The sequence below is a fragment of the Ovis canadensis genome, chromosome 8 (assembly GCF_042477335.2).
Source record: "Ovis canadensis isolate MfBH-ARS-UI-01 breed Bighorn chromosome 8, ARS-UI_OviCan_v2, whole genome shotgun sequence".
NCBI classification, from domain to species: domain Eukaryota; kingdom Metazoa; phylum Chordata; class Mammalia; order Artiodactyla; family Bovidae; genus Ovis; species Ovis canadensis.
The window spans coordinates 37646431-37670011 of record NC_091252.1 but is presented as its reverse complement, the minus strand read 5'-3'; the positions used below and the strand labels follow the sequence as shown (position 1 = coordinate 37670011).

The 23581-nt window shown below is 39.3% G+C and overlaps 1 protein-coding gene across 3 annotated transcripts in view; it reads right to left on the bottom strand.

The window, feature by feature from the left end:
* The window catches only part of CDK19 (cyclin dependent kinase 19), a 169777-nt gene that overhangs the window by 34799 nt on the left and 111397 nt on the right, over window positions 1–23581 (bottom strand). For all 3 annotated transcript variants that reach the window (XM_069598119.1, XM_069598121.1, XM_069598120.2), the window contains 2 exons: window positions 19107–19217; window positions 17541–17681 (listed from right to left, as the gene is read on the bottom strand). In XM_069598119.1, the coding sequence (XP_069454220.1) occupies window positions 17541–17681; window positions 19107–19217 (252 nt within the window). The remainder of the gene's footprint in view (window positions 1–17540; window positions 17682–19106; window positions 19218–23581) is intronic.

Here is a 23581-nt window from a genome sequence, read left to right as displayed (position 1 = left end):
GTGGGAAACAGGCAAAGGCAAATTTAGTGGGTTTTTTTTTTTCCTTGCCATGCTCTGTGGCATGCAGGACCTTAGTTCCCTAACCAGGCGTTGAATCTGGGTGGCCCTCAGCAGTCAAAGTGTGGGATGCCCAGTGAAGGGAGACCTAGAGTACATTTTTCAAGGCCTTAGTGAGAATGGCAATCTCTGGGATATAGCAGTTTTTAAAATTGTAAAAGTATCAAGTAAACCATCTTATGTACCATTTGTTACATTGTTTGCATTTCCTAAAATTTGAGCTTAAATCCTTTAAAAAAAATAAAGACGTAAGATAAAAATACAAAGTATGTGACAAAGGAACAAGACTCATTTCACGTAAGAAATGAAAATGGGGACTTCCCTGGCGATCCAGTGGTTAAGACTACGCACCGCAGGGGACATGGGTTCAATTCCTCATGGGAGAACTAACACCCCACACGCCCTGCGGTGCAGTCAAAAAAAAAAGACAAGTAGATTGTGGGCTGCTGAATGGGGGAAAACCAGGAAGCCAGTCTTGCTCACTGGTAGCTGACTCTGGTCGGACGTTCCTAGAGCTGCGCTACGTGGAAACAGAGAATATGAACAGAAGCAGCACAGTGGGATGAGGATAAGGAGAGAGCCAAGGGTCTAGCGAGTTCTGCAGTCAGTGGAGAATGATTTTGACATATCTACTGAAAGCCCAGGGAAGCTGTGAGTGTGGGATCTCCATGCAGATAGAGCCTGAGGTGAGGGCAGAAGTGGTGATAGGGTTCAGGAGAGCAGTGACTGTCAGCTCTTTTGTACAGGCTGAGAAAGAAACCCAGAGTTTGGGCAGCATCCACAGAGAAGGGTTCCTGTAGTCAAGTTAAAATCTGGAATCACAGAGGGCATCATTTTGAAATGCACACCTCTTAACTGGGATTAACTATCCTCTTCAGAATACGTAAATAATTGTTAAGGTCCTAAGATATTTGCTATTTGAAAATAACAACAAAATAATGTGATCACCCATGAAAATGCATCTAACTTAGGGAACTATCGTCAACATCCTGTCATAAATCATAATGGAAAAGAAAATAAATAAAAATTAGATGCTTTTAACTTTTCAAAGCATTTTCGCATCAATTTCCCTGTTGTTGGTTTTTTTTTTTTAAGGAGAATTACTCAAGAAATACAGGGCTGGGGGCAAGTCTCAGAACATCTAACCCTCGAGATTCCACACTCAAGTGTGTTTACAGACAGTATGCTGAATTTTCAAAAGACTAACTTTGACAGTGATTAATTAACTGAAGGTATATGCTATTATAAAAACAAAGGAAACTGCAGCTCACGCACACACCCCCACACAGAAACCTGAAAGAATGGAAAGAGGATACCAAAACGGTTCTGACCTAGTTACATTCCAATTAACACAGACGATGCTGTACTAAAACCCCTCTTCTTACTGTGAACACAAAATGCCAGCTGTGAAAGAAAGTGATACTGCTGGGTTTGCACACTTTAGTTACCATGGAAACAGCAGAAATGGCAGGAGTTGGAACCCTCGTATTTAACTTATCAGCAATAAAATTGGATAGACAAACCAAGGCTGCAGGGTTCATTTTAGTTAAATTGTATTTAAAAGGCAAAAGTCAGGGAAATAATGAGATAAACCATATGACTACTCAGAAGTTTTTCTTGAAATCTCTGCATTTTACAAGAATTTAGTTAATTGCTGAATGTACATTCATGATGTTTTACATGTATCTTAGGTAGGTTTTTTCCTTTTATAGAATCAAATTTTTTTCCACAGGGTTAAATTTATTTCAGTTAATTGGCACATCATAAATAGAACAGCCTAACAATGTACAATTTATCCCATTAATTTGTTTTACACTCCCTGCCCCAGGACATTTGGAACAAAAATAAGAAACCCACAAGATGACTCTCATCAGCACCAATAAAGAAGACAGAAAAACACAAACACAATTGTCTACAATCCTGAATGACAGGAAAAAACCAATCAGATATCAATCAGACTAGTTTCTGAACAATGAACAGTGCTAGCCTAATATTAGTGGCTACAACTATTCTTTTCTTTAAATACAGAAGTGGCGCGACTCTCGTCACATCTGATACAGAAGCACATTCCCAGGAGAAAATCCTCAGTTTACGTTCCTTTGTTTACACAGTTCTCCATTGTTCACCTTGAACAAACAAGACTCTGTGTTGCAACAAACAGGACAAATAACTAAGAAACATGCTTTTTTTCTGAAATACAACACTCAAGTATCAGTCTTATCATACATTTACCCTTTAAAATAACTGGATAGTAATTGTTTTAAAAATATAGAGTATCTGATTATTGTGACTGCAACCGCCTAAAAAAGCAGGGAAGATATTTCTGCCACCACTTTATATATCTGTTGATTTGCTGGATGAATGAAAAAAGAAATGAATGAGTGAAAATTGCCAATGGTCAGTAATCATGGTCCTTTGATAGGCAAGTTCTACATTTTATTTTATTTTATTTTTTTTTTGGTACCGCAGGTGGGACGCGAACCGACAATAAGTTCTACATTTTAAAAGAAACTGTAAGAAACTAGAATAAACACTTACCCTGAAATATGCCAAGCTCACTTCTGAACAAACTTTTAAGTCCTAATTTTAATTTATTTAGGGTTTTAATAACCACTCACGGCCAATGATTCCAAAATCTATTCCTCTAAGTCCCTATATATCTAGAGATATGTCAGCTGTATGCTGGTCATCTCCTCAATCATCTCAAATTTAACATGTTGGAACTGGATTTTCCCTACCTCTCTGATGGTATCCCCTTCTCAGTCACTCAGTCATCAAAAACAGAAGTCTGAGCACCTGTCCTTTATTCCTCAAATCTAATCAGTCCTCAGGTTTGATTATCGTACCTCCTAAAGATTAATCTACTATCTCTCCTCCTCTCTGGGCTTCCCTGGTGGCTCAGGGGTAAAGAATCCACCTGCAACGCAGGAGATGTAGGTTAGATCCCTGGGTCGGGAAGATCCCCTTGGGAAGCAATTGACAACCTGCTCCAGTATTCCTGTCTGGAAAATCCCATGGACAGAGGAACCTGGTGGGCTACAGTCCATGGGGTCGCAAAGAGTTGGACAGGACTGAGCACACACATGATCTATTATTAGCATTCCCAATCTGCCTGCAATACAGGAGACCCAGATTCGATCCCTGGATTGGGAAGATCCCCTGGAGAAGGAAATGACAACCCACTCCAGTATTCTTGCCTAGGAAATCCCAAGGTCAGAGTGGCCTTCAGTTCATGGGGTAGCAAAGAGTCAGACACGAGTTAATGACTAAACCGCCACATCTGTCCTTCATGCACTTCTATATCGGTGGCAAAGAACCTGCCTGCTAAAACAGGAGACACAGGTTCAATCCCTGATCTGGGAAGACCCCACATGGCCCACAGCAACTAAGCCTGTGCACCATAACCACTGGGGCTGTGCTCGAGAGCCTAGGAACCACAACTACTGAAGCCCCAGCATCTAGAACCCGTGCGTGCATGCGTGCGTGCTAAGTTGCTTCAGTTGTGTCTGACTCTCTGTGACTCCATGAACTGTAGCCCACCACGTTCCTCAGTCCATGGGATTCTCCAGGTAAGAATACTGGAGTGGGTTGCCATGCCCTCCCTCCAGGGGATCTTCCTGACCCCTTCCTGGCAGGTGGGCTCTTGACCACTAGCACTACCTATGTAGCCCCCTGGGGCCCATGCTCCTCAACAAAGACGCCACTGTGATGAGAAGCCTGCATAAGGCAACTAGAAGGTAGTTTCTCTCCCCCAGGCTAGAGAAAAGCCCGTACAGCAACGAAAGCCCAGCACAGCCTAAAAAAAATTTTTAAGTCTGCTGTAATCTGGTGCCCACTTCTCTCTCCTTCCTCCTCTTTCACTGCTTCTTGTTTTGCACCAGTAATATTAAAGTGCTCCCAGTTTCTTACCCCTGGAAAAGGAAACGGCAACCCACTCCAGTCTTCTTACCTGGAAAATCCCATGGATGGAGAAGCCTGGCGGGCCCCAGTCCATGGGGTCACAAAGAGTCAGACACAACTGAGTGACTAACAGTTTCTTATCCCATGCCCTTATTCATGCTGTCCCCTCTGCCTGGAATGCTCTCCCCACCCACGCCCCCCCACCCCAGTTCATTCTTATAAATTTCTCCTCATTGTTTCAGATTCAGCTCAGTGCGAGTCCTCCAAAGAGCCCCATCCCAACTGGGTATGAATTCTTCTGTGCTCTCAGCACCTTGTACATAGCTGCTCCATGAATATACCTTATAATTTCTTTTTTAAGAGAAAGTTCCTTTATGATTACCCATTTATGTGTAGCTCCCCTGCCACCATGCATTCATTAGGACAGGGACTGTATTTCATCTGTGCCTAAATTCCCAGTGCCCCACCTACTGTCTGGAACACCCTAGAAGGATGAAATGTGTTTATAAACCAAATATTCTAAGTCTAAAAACCGGTACTTCTCCCACAGAAATCCATGGAAATGGCATAAGGTTCCATAATTCTGTGTCATACTTTAGGTGTATTGTGGGTTAAATAGGCCTTTGTATTCAAGAGAACCTAACCACAATTTAAAGTGCCACTTCTAAGCAAAAATTCCTTCCCAGTTAGAAATTATTTATAACAAGATGCAGGCTGTCTTAAAATGGGAGCAGTCTATAATATTAAATGCTATGATTAATTTCATTACTTTAAAAGGGTCTAGAGGTAATGGGCATCCTTGTTAATTAAACCTTGGTATTCATGGTAAACAGCTGCCAACCCAGCACTGCAAGACAGTGAACAATGCACTTCTTTGTCTTTGCCTTTTAGGAGTGGTCACAGGCCTGAACAGCAGAGATAAGGTTTTCTTTTCTCTAACAAGAACCAATAAAAAGCAGCCTTTATAAAAAGCTTAATGCAAGACAAACACATGTATCCAGAAGGCTATTTACCTAAGTAACTTCAAGGTCACCAACAGTGTATAATCAAGATATATTCCACATTGACAGCAAGGCCAGGAAATAAAGCCACCAAGACACTCAGGTGCTATACTATTTATTAACTAGTACAATCCATCCGCAGAGACAACACTGGTAGAAAGTAGTTTTCTTTTTACATTTGTGACATTCATATTCAAATCAAAAAATTCAGTCTTATTACCTTGAGAAATTAAGAATGTCCGAGGTAGAAATTAAGAAGCTGAGCCCTCTCAGTTTACTCATGAAGAAATGCAAAAAAAAAAAAAACCCAAACAAAAAAAAACAAACAAAAAACCTACAACCTCAACTAAGTTCACTGTCCACACACAGTGGCAGACCCAGGATTAGAACCCAAGTCTCTCAGTGGTGTGCTCTAGGCCAAGCTTATGACAACAAAAGCACACTTGGCAAATGGACAATACTTAATTGGCTTACAGCGCTCACCAGGAAAAGACTTCTACTCTGATGGCGCGCGCACACGCACGCGCGTGTGTGTGTGTGTGTGTGTTAGTCGCTCAGTTGTGTCCGACTCTTTCGAAACCCATGGACTGTAGCCCACCAGGCTCCTCAGACCATGGAGTTCTCCAGGTAAGAATACTAGAGTGGGTTCCCATTCCCTTCTCCAGGGGATATTCCCAACTCAGGGATCAAAGCCAGGTCTTCTGCACTGCAGGTAGATTCTTTACCATCTGAGCCACCAGGGAAGCCCTGAATCATCCTATGCTGCTGCTGCTGCTGCTGCCAAGTGGCTTCAGTCGTGTCCGACTCTGTGTGACCCCACAGACGGCAGCCCACCAGGCTCCGCCGTCCCTGGGACTCTCCAGGCAAGAACACTGGAGTGGGGTGCCATTGCCTTCTCCAATGCATGAAAGTGCAGAGTGAAAAGTGAAGTCGCTCAGTCGTGTCTAACTCTTAGTGACCCCAGGGACTGCAGCCTACCAGGCTCCTCCGTCCTTGGGATTTTCCAGGCAAGAATACTGGAGTGGGGTGCCATTGCCTTCTCCGGAATCATCCTATAGTGCTGCTCAAACAGAATGTCAGTGGTGGTCAGGGGCTTTTGCACATGCCATACAACCACTCAGCTCCTACCTTATCCTTTCCAGCTCGGCTCAAACACCAGTGTCAGAGAAGACTTTCTGAACTCCTGGATTAGGTCAGTTCACACCTTAAATCCTCTCAAAGCACCTTGAACTTTTCCTTTACTGAACTTACCACAGGTTTCTTTTTCAAATTATCATATATTTAGTCATGTGACTGTTTAATGTCTATTTCCTCCTAGTCTAAAATCAAGTTTAGCAACCTTTCTTGTTAATTCTGCACACCACTGTATTCCCCACATCTACAACACAGGGACCAAAACAGATACTTGTGAGAGTTGCATGGTATGTAGCAAGAATGAATAAATTAATGATCCTTGTTCTTGGCTCATCCTCACAAATCAGAAGGTGAAGAGGCCCTTTGCATGGGGCAGTTCTGACAGCAGCTGTTGAACCCTTGCTCTAGATGAAACACCCCAAATGAGCTGTGATATTGCCTGTGGTGGGCAGAATGGTGGCCTGCCCTCACCCCCAAAGATGTCCACGTCTTAATTCCAGAAGCCTGTAACTATGTTATATCACATGGCAAAAGGGAATTAAGGTAGCAAATAGAATAAGGTTGCTCAGGTGAGCCCAATGGAATCACAATGATCCTTAAATGTAGAAAGCAGGGAAGAATCAGCATCAGAGTGAAGCAATGAAAAGGACTCGACCAGCCATTGCTGTTTCAAAGCTAAAAGGAAGGAAACCAAGATCAAAGAATGCAGGTGATCTCAAGAAGACAGGAAAGGCAAGAAAGCGGATTCTTCCCTAGGGTCTCCACAAAGAAACAAAGCCTTGCCAACACCTTGATTATTAGTTCAGTGAGACCCATTTTGGATTTCTTACTTTGTGTGTCTTAAGCCACTAAATTTGTGGCAATTTGTTACAGCAGTAATAGGAAACTAATGAATGCACTGAGTTTAATTTTATTTGGAAGCATAGTCTCAGTTGCCTCTCAAGAGTCTAGTCTCGACCAAAGTCAAGATCTGAAGGCTTGGAAGTGACCTACCTAATGAGAGCATCTGTGTCTGTTCAATGCATAATATCAGGTGCAAATAGTCTTAATAATGTTTATTGTGCTATATTAAACTAAAACCCTTAGTTTACTTTGGTCTTTGAGAGATACCCTGAATTTGCCAGTGACTTAAGAGGTAAATGTCATTTGCTAACCCCTGTTGTTCCCACCTACTCTTGGGTCTTTAAATCTTTCACAGCTAAATGATCAAGCCCTTCCTTGGTATCTCCATGCATGTGTGCTACGTCACTTCAGCTGTGTCCGACTCCTTGCAACTCTATGGATTGCAGCCTGTCAGATTCCTCTGTCCAGGGGATTCTCCAGGCAAGAATACCGGAGTGGGTTGCCATGCACTTCTCCAGGGGATCTTCTGGACCCAGGGAGTGAATCTACGTCTCTACGTCTCCTGCATTGGGAGGCAGGTTCTTTACCACTAGCGCCATGTGGGAAGCCCTCCTTGGTATCTAACAGTTTTCTAATGGAAAAGGTTTGTGAATAGCCATGCAACTTGGAATTAGTTCGGGTCCTTTACAAATTGGGTAAGAAATTATTATAAAAATTTGTGGGAGCTTCCACTGGCAGTCCAGTGGTTGAGACTCTGCTCTTCTAATGCAGGGGATGCAGGTTCAATCCCTGGTAGGGGAAACTAAGATTCCATGTACCTCTTGGTGTGGGCCCCCCCAAAGTTTTTTTTAAATAGTATACATATTTTCTTAAAATAGAACCATCATACAATCCAGCAGTTCCATTCCTGGGTGTTTTTCAGAAAAAAACAAAAACAGTAATTCAGAAAGATATCTGCACCCCTATGTTCAGTGCAGTATTATTTATAATAGCCAAGATATAGAAGCAATCTAAGTGTCCACTGACACACAGATAAAGAAGATGTGGTGAACACACGCACACACCATGGAACACTACTCAAGTCACAAAAAAGAATAAAATCTTCCATTCCCAACAATATCAATGAACCTGGAAGGTATTATGCTAAGTGAAGTAAAGTCAAAGACAAGTACAAAATGATTGCATTTACATATGGAGTATGAAAAGCAAAACAAATGGACAAACATAACAAAACAGAAACAAACTCAGAGACACAGAGAACAGACAGGTGGTTTCCAGAGGGGAGGGGAGGGGGGGGCGATGAGTGAAATAGGTGAGGGAGATTAAGAAGTACAAACTTCCAGTTACAAAATAAAGAAGTTATGGGAATGAAAGGTACAGCACAGGGAATACAGTACACAATTTTATAATAACTTTGTATGGTGACTTTGGTCTTTGAAAACTGCCCTAAATTTGCTATTGACTTATTGTGATCATTTTGTGACGTATAGAAATATCAAATCATTATGTTGTGTACCTAGAACCAATGGAGTGTTGCAAGTCAATTATACTTCAATAAAAAAATAATAAAGAATGCCCGTGGCAGTATATATATTTGTCCTAATTCATCAGTTTTTAATTAAAATGGGTGCATTTTATTGTATACAAGTTCTACTTCAATAAAGTTACTAAAACAGTATGCCTGAATTAATTCTTCAGTTTTAAACCTAGGACTCAAAGTACTGGGGCTCCTTCTGTATGCCCTGGTTCCTCACCGGTTTCTGCCATTGCTGTCACTATGGAAGATACCTTGACTATATACCCTTTTAGGGACTATGAAGTTAACTTGCAAATAACCTTCTATATCATGTGTTTCTGAGTGCAGGCAATAAAACTATACTGAACTCAGCGATCATCAAAAGAATCTTGACCCTGAGCTGAAGCTCAAGAGGCCTTACAGGCCACTGTGAGTGAAACCACGTCCCCTTTGAAGCTGACCCTCTAAGAAGTGTGATTCTTAGTATGTATCACCTGCCTGTGCAACAGATGGTAGAGCATTACGCGCTCACTCAAACCGACAGATGTACGGGACTCTGCTGGAAACTCCAGTGACTGGGCTATGGGTAGGGATGATGGAAAAACTGACATGCCAAAATGAATTGCAGCCCCACATCTAGAAAACACTTCAATAATCCTTCTTACATTTGTAAAGTATGTGTGGCAGGATCCAGAGTATCGTGAGAAGCATTCCCTTACCTAGCTTCACAAAGGCTGTTCCGAGGGAGCAGGACAGCAGTCCCTGCACACAGGTGACGTCGCCACAGTCAAGGCCTCCAGTCTGCCACCAGGAGCAGCTGAGCCACTGACCGTGCAGAACTGGCTCTAAGGAGCTAGTCAGGAACCAAAGGTCACCCACCAAAGCCCTAGTGTGAATCTTCAATGTGACAAGATCTGTGACTATCCAGAATCACCTAAAATTACAGGTTAGACTAAACAGACCACAGTTAACTTTTTGCATTGTTAGCTCTGCATTCCGAAAGAAATTAGGGTGATTAAATCATATGAAAATAAATACTACTTTCTGTCACAATTCTTAATAAATCAAATGAAAAATAATAGTCATTTGATTAACATGGAATTGTTTGAATGAAAAGTTATGTGAAACACTAACTTTGATCTCATTTAAGCAAGTTTCCTGTATTCTTAAATACAAGACTTGGCAAAAAATATTAGCAATATTTAAATATAAACCAGATGAAACATGGCCTACCTTTTTTTTAAATACCAAGAACCATATTTCACATATTTATAGTAGGGCTCTACTCTGTAAACCAGAAGGGGCTAGGAAGAGCATCTGACTAAAGAATTCCAGAGAAGAAAGCAGTTAAAAGCAAGGGCAATACTGGATTGCTGATGATATTCAGAAGAATGTACAGAAGAAGCTTCTTCAGAAAATCAGGAACTCTAGAGCTAACACTGGAGAAGGCAATGGCAGCCCACTCCAGTACTCTTGCCTGGAAAATCCCATGGATGGAGGAGCCTGGTGGGCTGCAGTCCATGGGGTAGCTAAGAGTTGGACACGACTGAGCGACTTCACTTTCACTTTTCACTTTCATGCATTGGGGAAGGAAATGGCAACCCACTCCAGTACTCTTGCCTGGAGAATCGCAGGGACGGGGGAGCCTGGTGGGCTGCCGTCTATGGGGACACACAGAGTCGGACACGACTGAAGCGACGCAGCAGCAGCAGAGCTAACACTACAAAGTCAACACCATGTAAAGCACCTATCACTGCCATTTCACAAATGAATAAACTAAGGCTTGAGTAGCAAGATTAACCATCTTAGAAATAATTTTTTTTTTTTAATCTAGGGTCTCAAAGCTCCCATACCATAAGAACAAAGCTAAAATTCTAAAACATTATCAAAATGCCTGCAAAAAGCTGAAATGATGGCTACAGTAAGATTTTAAGGGTTTCTTTGAAGTATAAACATTTGCCTTATCGGGCCCTGCTTAGCATAGGCAAAATTAAAGACTTTGATGCATCTCCTTGTCACACAAGATACAAAGAGAAGCTGTGAGGCACAGAGAGATTTTCTAGACACTTCTCCAACAACCAAGCATTTAATATTTTAATCAAACTTTCACAAAGAACAGCACAGCACTTTTTTTCCAGTTGAGTAGAAAACAAAGAGCCATCTTTGATTTCATATATAGCACTTTCCTATAATGATGTTCCTAGAGAGTCTTCAAATGCTCTTTTTGGCTAAAGGACTATATTTCATGCTGTCCTTTTACTGTTTGTCAGCTAGCTGGTAGAACTCAACAGCATGAGCAACTTTGGGAAACAATGTTTTTGTCATCACTTAAATTTTTCCTTGCATTTTTGCTATTGCTTTACATAAATGAGTGAAAAAGAAAAACAAACATAATAATAAGTACTAATATTAGTGATAAGAATATGCCTCAGACTGCCCAACAAAGAAAGAACCTCTCAGTATGTTCGAAGTGAAAAATCCTGGATCTCAGTTGCACACACCCTCTAGGTTTACGTGGATTAAACTTGTGATCTAATAGCAGGGTGGGGAAAGAGTGAGGGGAGAGGTGAGGAGGGGAAGAGTAAGGAACATATACCAAATCCTGGGAGTAAATCACTGAAGAATGGAAAAGAGAAGGTATAATTGGTACTTTATGTTTCATTACTCTTTAGAACTAGAACTATCCTGAAATTCTTACTACACAAGCAGCTTTTATACATGGAAGAGGCTGTATACGAAAGGAGGGGACTTCTTGCATTTTCTTTACTGTATTTTAACTAAATAAAAAGGACAATAACAGGATCCAAACATCATTTAAAAAGCCTCTCAGACCTATGGTAGGCAGCTTCAGACATAGTTTCCAATCATCCCCACCCCCAGTACACACACTCTTACGTAGCTGTTCCTGTTGAATATGGCTATGCCTGTGTCCTCAGCTTCCAAGTCATGTCCAACTCTTTTGCAACCCCACAGAGGAGCCCATTAGGCTCCTCTGTCCATGGGATTTCCCAGGTAAGAATACCGGAGTAGGTAGTCATTTCCTCCTCCAGGGAATCTTCCCGACCTAGGGACTGAACCCATGCCTCCTGCATTGGCAGGTGGGTTCTTTACCACCAAGCCACCAGGGAAGACAAACACGGGCTATGCCTAGTGACTTGTAATGAACAGAATACAGCAAAAGGAATGAGCTGTCACTTTCATGATTAACTTACAGAAAACTGTGACTCTAATAGACTAAATAAGTCTTCAGGGCTATAACCAAGCCTACTGGTGGTTCAGATGATAAAGAAGCTGCCTACAAACCAGGAGACCCAGGTTTGATCCCTGGGTCAGGAAGATCCCCTGGAGAAGGGAATGGAAACCCACTCCAGTATTCTTTTCTGGAGAATTTAGCTGACAGAGGAGTCTGGTGGGCTTCAGTCCACGGGGTCACAAAGAGTTGGACATGACTGAGCAAGTAATACTTTCACTTTCTAGGTCTGAAACAGAAGTAACTTTATACCAATCCAAAACTGTTCCGTAGATGTTAGTTAATAATAAAACTCAAAAGATTACAGGATGTAAAATTATTTTCTCCAACTGGATCTCACAAAAACTTGCACGTACCATGTTTGCAGACCATATACTAGCTATTTGTGCCTATGAACTTCAAATGACCCACTACTGGCCCACTATTGTGAAGAATACCATATAAAATTCAAGTCAGAATTTTGCAATGGAACTGCCATATTTTTTAAAAGACAGAGCTAGGGTTAGAACCCTAGAGCATTCATTCAAATCCTTCATTTAATAAAGACCTAGCATTTATCATCTGCTAAGCACAGAGATATGAAGGGGAAAAAAAAAGAGTTTAACTTATAGTTCAGTTTATGCCGCTGATCCAGTAGCAAGATTCTGTAACAAAGGAGCCATGAATCCACCTAACAATACTACCGTTTAGCCCATATTTCTCTACCTTTGCTAAAGAATAATGTGCAACTGCCAGATGCTTGGCTAAAATTCAATTCAAGTAACTTATGAGTACAAACATTATGCCAACACTAGGAATACAAAAATTAGTGAGATCTGATTCTTGCTCTCAAGAAGTTCAAAATTTTGATAAAGAGATAAACTATATCCTGGCATTCTTCCAGCCTACCAGAATAATAATGTCATAAAAATGAGTCACCCTGTAGTTCATCTTCTTACTCTTGGCTATATCCTGCTGTAAAATTAAAATACATCTTTCCTCCCTTGGTGTTTACAAGTTCCAAATATTTATAGACTTATGTCTCTATTTACTGTCTCTTTGCTAAGTTGAATACACTTAGCTCCTTTTCTCCTTTCCTTTTAAAACAATTTCTCAATGTAAGTAACATTTTTGATGACTTTATTGAAATTCTCCATCTCTGTATTACATTCTAGGATCCAAATGACGTAATTATTTTTCCAGATATGCACTCAATCACAATGAAAAACATCAACCTCATTGATGATGTGCTTCAAAGCACTGGTTTTTATTTACTTTTTAAATTTGTTGAGATATACTATTACACTGCAATTTTATATTTACACTAACACTTTTAATTGTATGAATTTCCTATGTTTCTCACACAGAATTAAAATTTAGAGATGGTACGCACTCTGAAACAGTTGTGACTAACAGTGTAAACCCAAATTTCCTACAGTAGTAGGAAATGAAGCATTTGAAAAACCTACTCATTGACTAAAACTGCAACTCTACTCTTAAGCTCACACAAAAAAAAGTTTTTCAAAAGTCTCCATCATACCCCTTTTAACCATATTCATATTTCTATATTTCTATATCTACTGCAGAATGTATCTATAAAGTAAACATATGGTTTTAAATCTATTCCAGAAAATCTTTTGGCAAAACCATGATAGTATGGCAATATGGTCCAGATAGTAGGCCTCAAGATCAGTGAAAGAACTAAGGAGGCTATCAAAGACTATATTCTTACTGGTTTAAAGCTTCAGATCTTGTTAGAGTTACTTATTTAAGGAGTAGAGGCACTAAGGGACTGTACAGGTAAAATATAAACAAATGTTATACTAGGTCAGAACCACATTCAGAACATGTCTTCGATACTATGTCCATGCTAATACAGACGGCCAATAATGGCACAATGGCCCATGAAGAGAGGCTTCACATCCCTAATTTTTAGAGAAATGCAAATCAAAACTACAGTGAGGTACCATCTCATACCAGTCAGAATGGCCATCATTAAAAAGTCTACAAATAACAAATGCTGAAGAGGATGCAGAGAAAAGGGAATCCTCCTACACTGCCGGTGGGAATGTGAGTTGGTGTAGTTACTATGGAAAACAGTGTGGAGATTCCCTAAACTCTGAAAATAGTGTTACCATGTGACCCAGCAATCCAACTCCTGGAAATTATAGTTTTGTCTGGATATATATTCCTGGATATGTATCCAGACAAAACTGTAATTCAAAAAGATATAAGCACACCTATGTTCATAGCAGCAATATTCACAACAGCCGAGACACGGAATCAACCTAAAAGCCCACTGACAAGATGAACAGATAAATAAGATGTGGCACACAGATACAATGGAGTATCACTCGGCCACGAAAAAGCAAACACCAATGACATCTGCAGCAACAAGGATGCGACTAGAGGCTACCACACTAAGCAGAATTAAGTCAGAAAGAGAAAGACAAATACGGCATTATATCCCTTGTATGGAGAATCTAAAATATGAAACAAATGAACCTAACTATGAAACAAAAACAGTTTCACAGACATACAGCACAGATTTGTGGTTGCCAAGGGGAAGAGGGTTGGGGGAAAGATGAAATGGGAGGCTGGGGTTAGCAGATGAAAGCTATTCTATGTAAAATGGATAAACAATAAGGTCCTACAGCACAGGGAACATATTCAATGTCCTATGATAAACCATAAAGGAAAAGAATATTTTTACAAAGTGTATGTGTAGCTGAATCACTTTGTTGTACAGAAGAAATTAACATTGTAAATCAACTATAATTCAATAATGTATCTACAATATATATTGCATGTATATGTATGTGTATCTATGTATGTGTGTGTGTGTGTGTGTGTAGAGTCCATGCTATATAAGAGGTAATAAGAATCAGTGGTGGCTTCTTTAATAGGGAAAAATAATTTAATCAGGAAAAAAACCCTTAATTCTGTTGCTTACAAACTTTCAGTACTTAAAAACAAACAAACTCCCTAGCCTGATATTTAGGGCCTTCCTCAATCAGGCTCCAACTCATATCTTCCTAGTCTGACTTCATACTACCCTAATTCAGCTTATCCATTTTTGAACCTGACAGAAATACATATTCTTTCTGAGATAATTCAAGTGCTTTCTCCCCGCAGAAATGTCACATCCAGCACTCCACTAGGTTACCCTCATCTCTCAAATCTCTCTTTAAATTCTAAATGGCACCTCTCTGAAGCTTTTGCTTCTGCCCCCATTCAGAACCTCTTCTCACCTTGAGTGGCATTCAGTCTGTACTTCTCACATGGCCATGATCACAGTCTCTCATCTGTCTCGTAGTACAGTTGTCTGTGTACATGTTATAGTTCTTCTCTCAACCTAAATTCCTAGGAAAGTCTTGATACAGTCACGTTTGTACTGTCCTCACCAGGCCATGCTTTGCACGTATTAATACAAGGAAATAAAAAAACATGCTGTAATAATCAATATATTTACTCAGTATCTATTGTATACAGGGCAGTAGTATACCAAAATGAACCACTGACCCTACTCTGTCAATAACTTTATGGCCTAGAACATCTTCTAGCCATCTATATAAATTACTATGGTGCTAACAGACAAATGCCAGAAGAGGAGCAAAGATGAAGTACAACAGTAACCAACAAGGAGGACAGGTTATTTCCAAGTAGGGATGGATATGAGGATAAGTTTAACATTTGTGCAAGTTCTGAAAAACAGGTAATATCTGAATATGTGGAGACAGGGTAAAGTGTTTTAAGACAAGAGAAATAAATGCCACTGAGGCAGGAAATCTCAGGAGGATCTAAGGAATAATCAGTAGTTCAATAGTATACTGTATGTGAGAGATTATAGGGATATAGGAGAAAAATTTTTAAGGCAGCTAGAGGTATACCTGACAAGACCTCAGAAGCCAAAAAAGGAATGAGAGCTTTAGTCTCTTAGCAGTGAGGAACTATTTCAAAGTTCCTGAGCAGGGACTGAGTAATTATTCTGAAGGTCTACAGTGGACTGGAAGGGAAAAGGATGGCTGACAAGGAGACAAGAGGCTAGCACCATCCTACAAGAAAACGATAGGAAAGGCCTGAACTAGGAACGAGGCATAGGAATAGCAGCAGATGAATGGAAGAGAGACTTCAGTGGGGAAACTGACCGGACTAGACAGGCTCCAGATGTGGAGTACAAGGGTCTGCAAGTGGTAAAAGAAGTATCTCGGCTAGAAGGAGGGTTGTACCATCACCAGGATGTCTATGAGTGTTAGTTGCTCAGTGTGTCTGACTCTGCAACCCCATGGACTGTAGCCCACTAGGCTCCTCTGTCAATGAAATTCTCCAGGCAAGAAGACTGGAGTGCGTAGCCTTTCCTTCTCCAGGGGCTCTTCCCAATCCAGGGATCCAACCCGGATCTCCTGCATTGCGGGCAGATTCTTTACCATCTGAAGCACCAGGGAAGTCCCCATCACCAGGATAGAGGACTTAAAGCAGTCGCGAGTTTGGGTGGGAGAAAACTGAGTCCTGGCTATGCCAGGTTTTAGTACTACTGGACATGCAGGCAGTGCCATCACAAGTAAAATGTGTCAAACTATCTTACTTAGAAAAAATATGAAATTTTACAAAAAAAGAGTTGAGATTAATCTTCATTAAAGCTACAGTTCATGGGGTTGCAAAGAGTGGGACATGACTGAGCAACTAACACACTAATGACACATCCTACTTAGAAGAAATATACAATTTTATGAAAAGAAGAGTTGAGATTAACGTTCAGTAAAGGATTCTGATAAATGATTCAAACATGAATATGACCTCAAGAATATAACTCACAAGGCTATATTAAGTAGCAAATTAAAATCTAAAACCATTTATGAAGGAGGGTTTGACCTAGAACTTCATGTACCCAAGAATTATTTTCATACATGCTGATTCACAGGTAATAGTAAAGCAGATAATGTGGAATGCAATGAGAACCTCAGTTTAAAATTATGAGGTGAAATGCTTCTGTTGAAATGGTAAATGCAGCTCTGTGCTGTCCTTTGGCCCCAATTTAACTTAAATGCCATATCACGAGATGCTCAAGTCGGAAGACTAGGCCTAACTGACAAGGTAGCATTCCTTTCTATAATAAATACTTCCCCTCAGTTAAAAGAACTGAGTCGACCTAGATTTATCCCTACTATATCCCTAGAATCTCCAAAAGCCTAAGCAAAATAAAAGTTCCAATTATAAACTCAAGGGTATTACAGCTATTCAGCACCCATATTTCTTAAGAACAAACAAAAGAATTTCATCAACATAAACTAAAAAAATAACAATGAAAAGATGTATAACATATAATTTGATATTAATAAATTTTTGTTATGTGTGTGCTGAGTAAAAAAGTAAAATCAAATATTTGAATTGTGGTTAATATGCCTAATAAGTATATTGCCTCTGTTAGATTTATTCATTTACTTAATTCTACTTACTGAATGCAATGTCATTATTTCAGTTCAGCTTTGAAAACAATAAGAACTCAGTCTTTAATCATTAACATTTTTACGAACAGTAAGCAAAATTATGAAAAACAAAATGGATTACAAGGTATTTGTTTTACGTACAGCCATCTCATTAAGATTATGCAGGTCATTTGTTAAAAACCACATTGACACTTAACAGTTGTGTGTAAATGCAAGGAAAGAACATACGCTAAAAGTTAATAATGGTACTCTTTTGATCATAGGCTTATGGGTGATTTTTATTTCCTTCTTTTTGCTTACGTGCATTTTCAAATTTTTCTATAATTAATGTTCATCATAACTGTACCAAGAAGAAAAGTTATTTTTACAAGGAGAGAACAAAACACTGATCAATTTAAAAGAAACATACTTACCAGATCTCTGTGAAGCACCCAATTTGCATGGAGGTAATGGATCCCATCAAGAATCTGGTAAAGTAATGATTTAACCATAGATCTTGGCAACTGCATGGGCTTTTTATTTGCTTTTGATGCACGGTGAAACTTAATAATATGCTAAAAATTAGAAAATATATATTAGAATAACATAGTCTTTGCCTGTGTCAACAAAACACAATAAAGGCTGCAATAAGTACATTTTAAAATTACTTATTAAAGGCCAATAATGACACAAAGAAAAATAAATAATAAGCTCAAACCAAAACAGAATCTATATTGAAGGTGAATGTGACATTATTAATGTGGTTGTTGTGATGACTTACTGAAACCATTAAGATTTGCATTAAGTAAAACCAAGAAGTAAAAAGGGTTTATAATTTAAAACCTGCCTTAAAATAGCATTAATTGTATTCTCTACTGACAGAAGGAAAAGGGGAAAAAAAGTCTGTAAATCTTTACTGTTCTATAAAATAAAGTTAGTACTTAGTGCATTTGGGTAACATTACTGACTGCATGTATATCAGAATTATTGGAAAGCTCCACCTTCTTTTGTCACATAATGAAATTAGGATATAGCCTGAGTAGTCAATAGTAAATAGCAGTCACTAGACACAAGCAGGAAGAGAAAAATGGGGAATTCAACTGCACTGAAATAAATATAAATTGGATCATCATATCCAAATTTTTATGCACACGTTATACTGTGGGAGGGGAAGAAATTCCACCTGCCCCCTGCACTCCCACATCCACCTCCATCTCCATCCAACATTTGCCCAAAACATGCCAACATGGGTACTAGATATTCGTGACAGAAGAGGTTCTTGTCAATATCTGCTATAAGGACATTTCTTTCAAGGCCTATTAGTCTGTTAAAGTTATTTTTGAAAAGAGTTATAATTTATATAAATGACAAACCACATTCTATTGAATCAAAATTTAATTATCTGAAGTTTGAACTTATTGCCAAGTTTGAATTTGTTTTTTACTTTTGGGAGCTCCTGGGATAAAATGTTTAAATGACTTGATTCCTAACTTTAAACATGTGAAATTAGAATTTTTGGCTTCTTTTATTTATTGTTTTAAAAAAATCCCTAATGTTTGCAGACCTGTACATATTTGTTTGGTGGAGTGAATTTTAAATGGCAAAATGCTGCAAGAGAGGACCTTCACTTAGAGAGGAAAACTATTCACAAGCACATAACTGTTAAATATGAACAGTTAAATATGTGTGCAGTGCAAAAGAAAGTAATTTCCCTAGAACATATTAGGAAACTGCCATTAACTACCTAAAACTACAATCTCCCACTCAGGAACATTTTTTGAAGTGAAATTTCTGAATGTGACAAATAGTATAAAACAGGATGTTCATGTTTATTACTCTAATTCTTTTAAATCAAAATTTACCTTTAGAATATTTATTTTGAAACTATGGTCAACAGAGCAAGTTTTCCTTGCTGTATATTAGCAGTATGGAGCACATACATTTATTCTTCATACCTATATAAAATTATTATCCTAAAAATAAAGTGAGTTTAGACTTACCCATAAATCGTGTTCTGCATAATCAAACAGCAGCCACACCTTCCTGTCACTGTGAGAAAGGAACACCTTCTGCAGGGCGATCACATTAGGGTGCTTCAATTCTCGCAAAAGCTGAAGGCAAGAGGAAGAGAAGGGTCACTATTCTGTTAGCAGAGAGTAATGCACTTCCCATAACTTCAAAAGGAAATTTTTGAAAATTTAGCCAATACAGATAACTAGTGTTTAAGAAAAAAAAAAAAAAAACAACCCAACCACCCAAATACCATAACTTAGAGATAAACTCTGTCCACATCTTGGTACATCTCTTTCCAATCCTTCCTCTGTAATATGTATGTTGGGAAAACGGGATCCTTTTACATGGTAAGATGTAAAATAGTAAACAAAAATAATACCATATTGCTAAATAACGAAGTGTATTTTGGCATGTGTGTAATTTTTTTTTTTTTAACTAGAGGAAAAGCTTCTAGGGAAGCAGGAATACTGTTTATATCCACTCCAACATAGTATGTGCTCAATTTGACAAAAGGCGGAAAGATGTTTAACAATCCCTAGCTAACTTACCCACGCCAAGAGCCTGAGACAGGTTTTTCAGAAGAGTAGAGAGCATAACAGAATGAGTCTCACACCCACTGATAAAACTGGTACAGAAAAGAGGCCCTATAAAAAGAGAAAAGACTAGGCCTTTCACAAAGCAGAAGCTTCAAGCTGGACTCTGATAATAAGAAGGAAAGATAGACCATATCAGCAAGTGAAAACTTAGTTCTTGGCCCATAACAGGCAGTTGCTTGATAAAATATTAAGCAACAATAACATTAGCTGCTCAAGGTGGAAGTCTTCTAAATATGCCCGCCTCACACCGTCCTTAACCAGGGTTCAGACTTAATAGGTATAAACACACTCAATTTGTTAAATACTTCAAATGCCTTTTAAATGTAAAGCTCCGTGGAAAATACACAAAGGAAGAGGGGACAAAGCTTGTACTGAATAATTTCTATGTGCAAGGTGATTTTATGTACCTGTTTTTTCTCTCACTTAATCCTTCCAACAACCCTATGATGCACACAGAAGCTCGGGTTCAGTGTTAAAAAGTAACTTGACCAAAGTCAAACACTAGAAAGAGAAGAGGTTTGGATTTAAATAATTCTGCCTGATTCCAAAGTCCATGCTTTTTCCAGTTCAGATAAAGTCCTTGTCATCTGTTCCCACAATGCAGAAGGGAAGACAGACATACAAACAGATGAACGAGGCAGAGAAAAATATTAAATTAGAGAGTTTGACTTTATTGAATGTCTATCCAGAATATGTCCTCTTTCCTGCCTGCAGGGGAAGGAAAGGTAAAACTCACTTCTGCACCTAAACCAAGCTCCCAAAACACCAAACACTGGCACAGACCCCTGAACCCTGGACTCCACCTGTCTGGGAGAGGGCATGTCACATGTAGCAGTATTTAATCAACACCTCTAAAAAGTTAGGCTTTTTTGTGACTACAAATTACTGATCTCTCTACAGTGACTCCACCTTAAGTTCCATGTTTAAACATTATCTGGAATAGGTAATACATCTAATACATCTACACAGTTCAAAACTCAAATGTACGTTAAAGGAAACACATTGAAATGCCTCATCACCACTCCGTCCCCCAGGGACCACAGGCTGGCCTCCCTCCTAGAAGGAACTTTTTTTAGTTGCTTGGTGAGTCTTCCAACCATTTATGCAAATGAAAGCAAGTGAATATTTACATAAAAGATAGCACTTATGTTTTACTTTCTTGTAAATCTTTCATTATCCAGCACAGTATTAGCTTATAGGAACCTTTCTGGTTCTTTCTTACAACTCCAAGGTATTTCCAGGTCACTTTTTTGTGGTAAAATAGACATAAAAGTTACCATTCTAACTATTTTTAAGTATGTAGCTCAGAGGCATTAAGTACACTGTGTTCCAGAACCACCCCTCGATCCCTCCTCTAGAGCCTTTCATCATCACAGACTGGCGCTCTGTCCATGCCACAGTATCTCCCATTCCCATCTCCTCCCGTTCTGCTTTCTGTCTCTAGAAATCTGATGATGCCAAGTACTTCATATAAATGCAGTTGTTCAATATTTGTTCTTTTGTGTCTGGCTTCCTTCACTTCACGTGTCTTCAAGATTCATCCATGTTGTGTGGATGTATCCATGTAGGAAAGAATTCCCTTTCTTTTTAAGGGTATGTATTAATAATATTTCATTGTATGTATATACCATATTTGCTTATTCATTCATCCCTCCCATCATCCTATGGACATTTGGGTTGATTTCACCCTTGGTTATTATGAATAACACTGCCTTGAAGACTGATGTACAAACATCTATTGACTCCTTGCTTTTAATTTTTAAAATATACTCAAAAAGTAGAATTGCTGGATCCAATAGTAATTTTATATTTGATTTTTTTTTTAGCAACTGCCATTCAGGTTACCTTTTCTATGAAATACACGAGGGAAGAGTGTAAAGTTTGCAACACCATGCATTTACTAGAAAATTTCCCCTAATCCCCAAAATTGCACTGTATAGCAATATACACTTGCAATTTCTGCATACCTATTATACTTTTTCTACCCTTCTGGTCTTTTTTTTTTTTTGGCAGGGGGAATGTGACATGGTATTTGGGATCTTAGTTCCCTGACTGGGGACTGAACCCAAAACCACTGCAATGAAAGTGTGTAGTCCTAAACACTGTACCACCAGAGAATTCCAACCCTACAGGTCTTTATAAATCACTAAATATCTGTGTGAAGGCAAGCAGAGAGTAAGAAATAGCAAACTATGTTTGCTTTATTCCCTCTCCTAATTCATTTTTCACGCAACAATCAGAATGGTGTTTCGAAATACAGACTACAAGCATAAAAAAAGAAGGAAATTTTGCCATTTGCAGCAACGTGGCTGGACCTGGAGGACATTATGCTAAGTGAAATAGGTCAGAGAAGACAAATACTGTATGCATCGCTTACATGTGGAATCTAAAAAATACAACAGACTAGTGAGCAGAACAAAAAGAAGCAGACTCACAGGTAAAGAGAACAAACTAGTGGTAGCCAATGGAGGGGGGCGGTCAATATAGGGATACGGGATTAAGAGGCACAAATTACTAGGTGCAAATTAAGCTACAAGGAGGTACTGAACAACATGGAGGATGCAGCCAAAATTTTATAATGACTATAAATGGAGTATAACCTTTTAAAATTGTGAATCACTATACTGTACACTGGTAACCTATATAATATTGTATGTCAGCTATACAGTAATAAAAAAAAATACAAAACTGATCATCTCTGTCACTAGGGACAGAACTGAGGAATTAAAGCAAGCAGTAAGGCAAAGGCCACATAATGAGGATGCTTGCAGGCCATGCTGAAGTGTCCCCAGTGAGGTTCTCCAGGATCACTAGAAGCATGCTGGGTGCAGTGGGTTAGGGGAGAAGCCAGCTGATAGAAAAGGTACCACGCTGTGACCTTCTTCTGTGCGTGTCTGATGGCTGGGCCGCTGAACAAGCGACTGTGAGGGTGATGGAGTTTAGGATGACTCAGATATGACTTTACCGAATCACGTGTACTTGATGTACAGTTGTACTGATATACTTTTATACTGTTTTCACTTTACATCTGCCTCCCCTGGTAGACCATAAGCTCCTTGAGGGCAAAGACAATTTCAAATTTATCTCTACAGGAACTAGCACAAGGTATGGCATGTAGAAGGAGCTTTTCTAAGTGATCTCATCCAGTCTGGAGATTTTAAATGTCACCTATACACATTAACTCCCAAACATTTATTTCTAGTCAACGCATACTCCCTGAAGTCCAGCTATGTATATGTATCAAAAATGCCTCAACATCTCTCCTTGAACGTCTGAAAGTCACACTGAGGTTGTCATCTCCACCTCCGCTGCCCTCCACCCCGGCTGCTCTTCCCCAGCCTCAGTTAATAGCAACTCCACCATTTCAGTTACTCAGGCAAAAGTTCTCAATCCTCAGTATTCTCCTCAGATCTTTTCTGGTCCTTCTATTTAAAATTATAACCACCCCTCTGCTTCTTTATTTTTCTGCAAAGTATTATCACTACTGAACATAGTATATAGGTCTATATCCCTTAGGTATAATTCTAGAGAGCTTAGAAAACCAAAAGTTGTCTAGTAACTCGGGTAGGAAAAAAATTTTTTACACTTCAATGGAAAAAACGCATTGTCAGAGGCACAGTCTTTCAGGTTATCTGATTCTGATGCTATGGAAGCTACTGTACAACTCTGCACATTATAGATAACTGATGAGACTGCAGAATAATTCTTGCTTATCTACATTCACTCTCCCATTGTGGAAGATGCTCAAGTTACCTTAAATTGGACATCACTTTAATATTCCTGATCTACAAGTGTGTCTGTCCTATAGACTCTCCTTTGCGTGCTCAGTCACTTCAGTTATGTCCGAGCCTTTGTGACCCTATGGA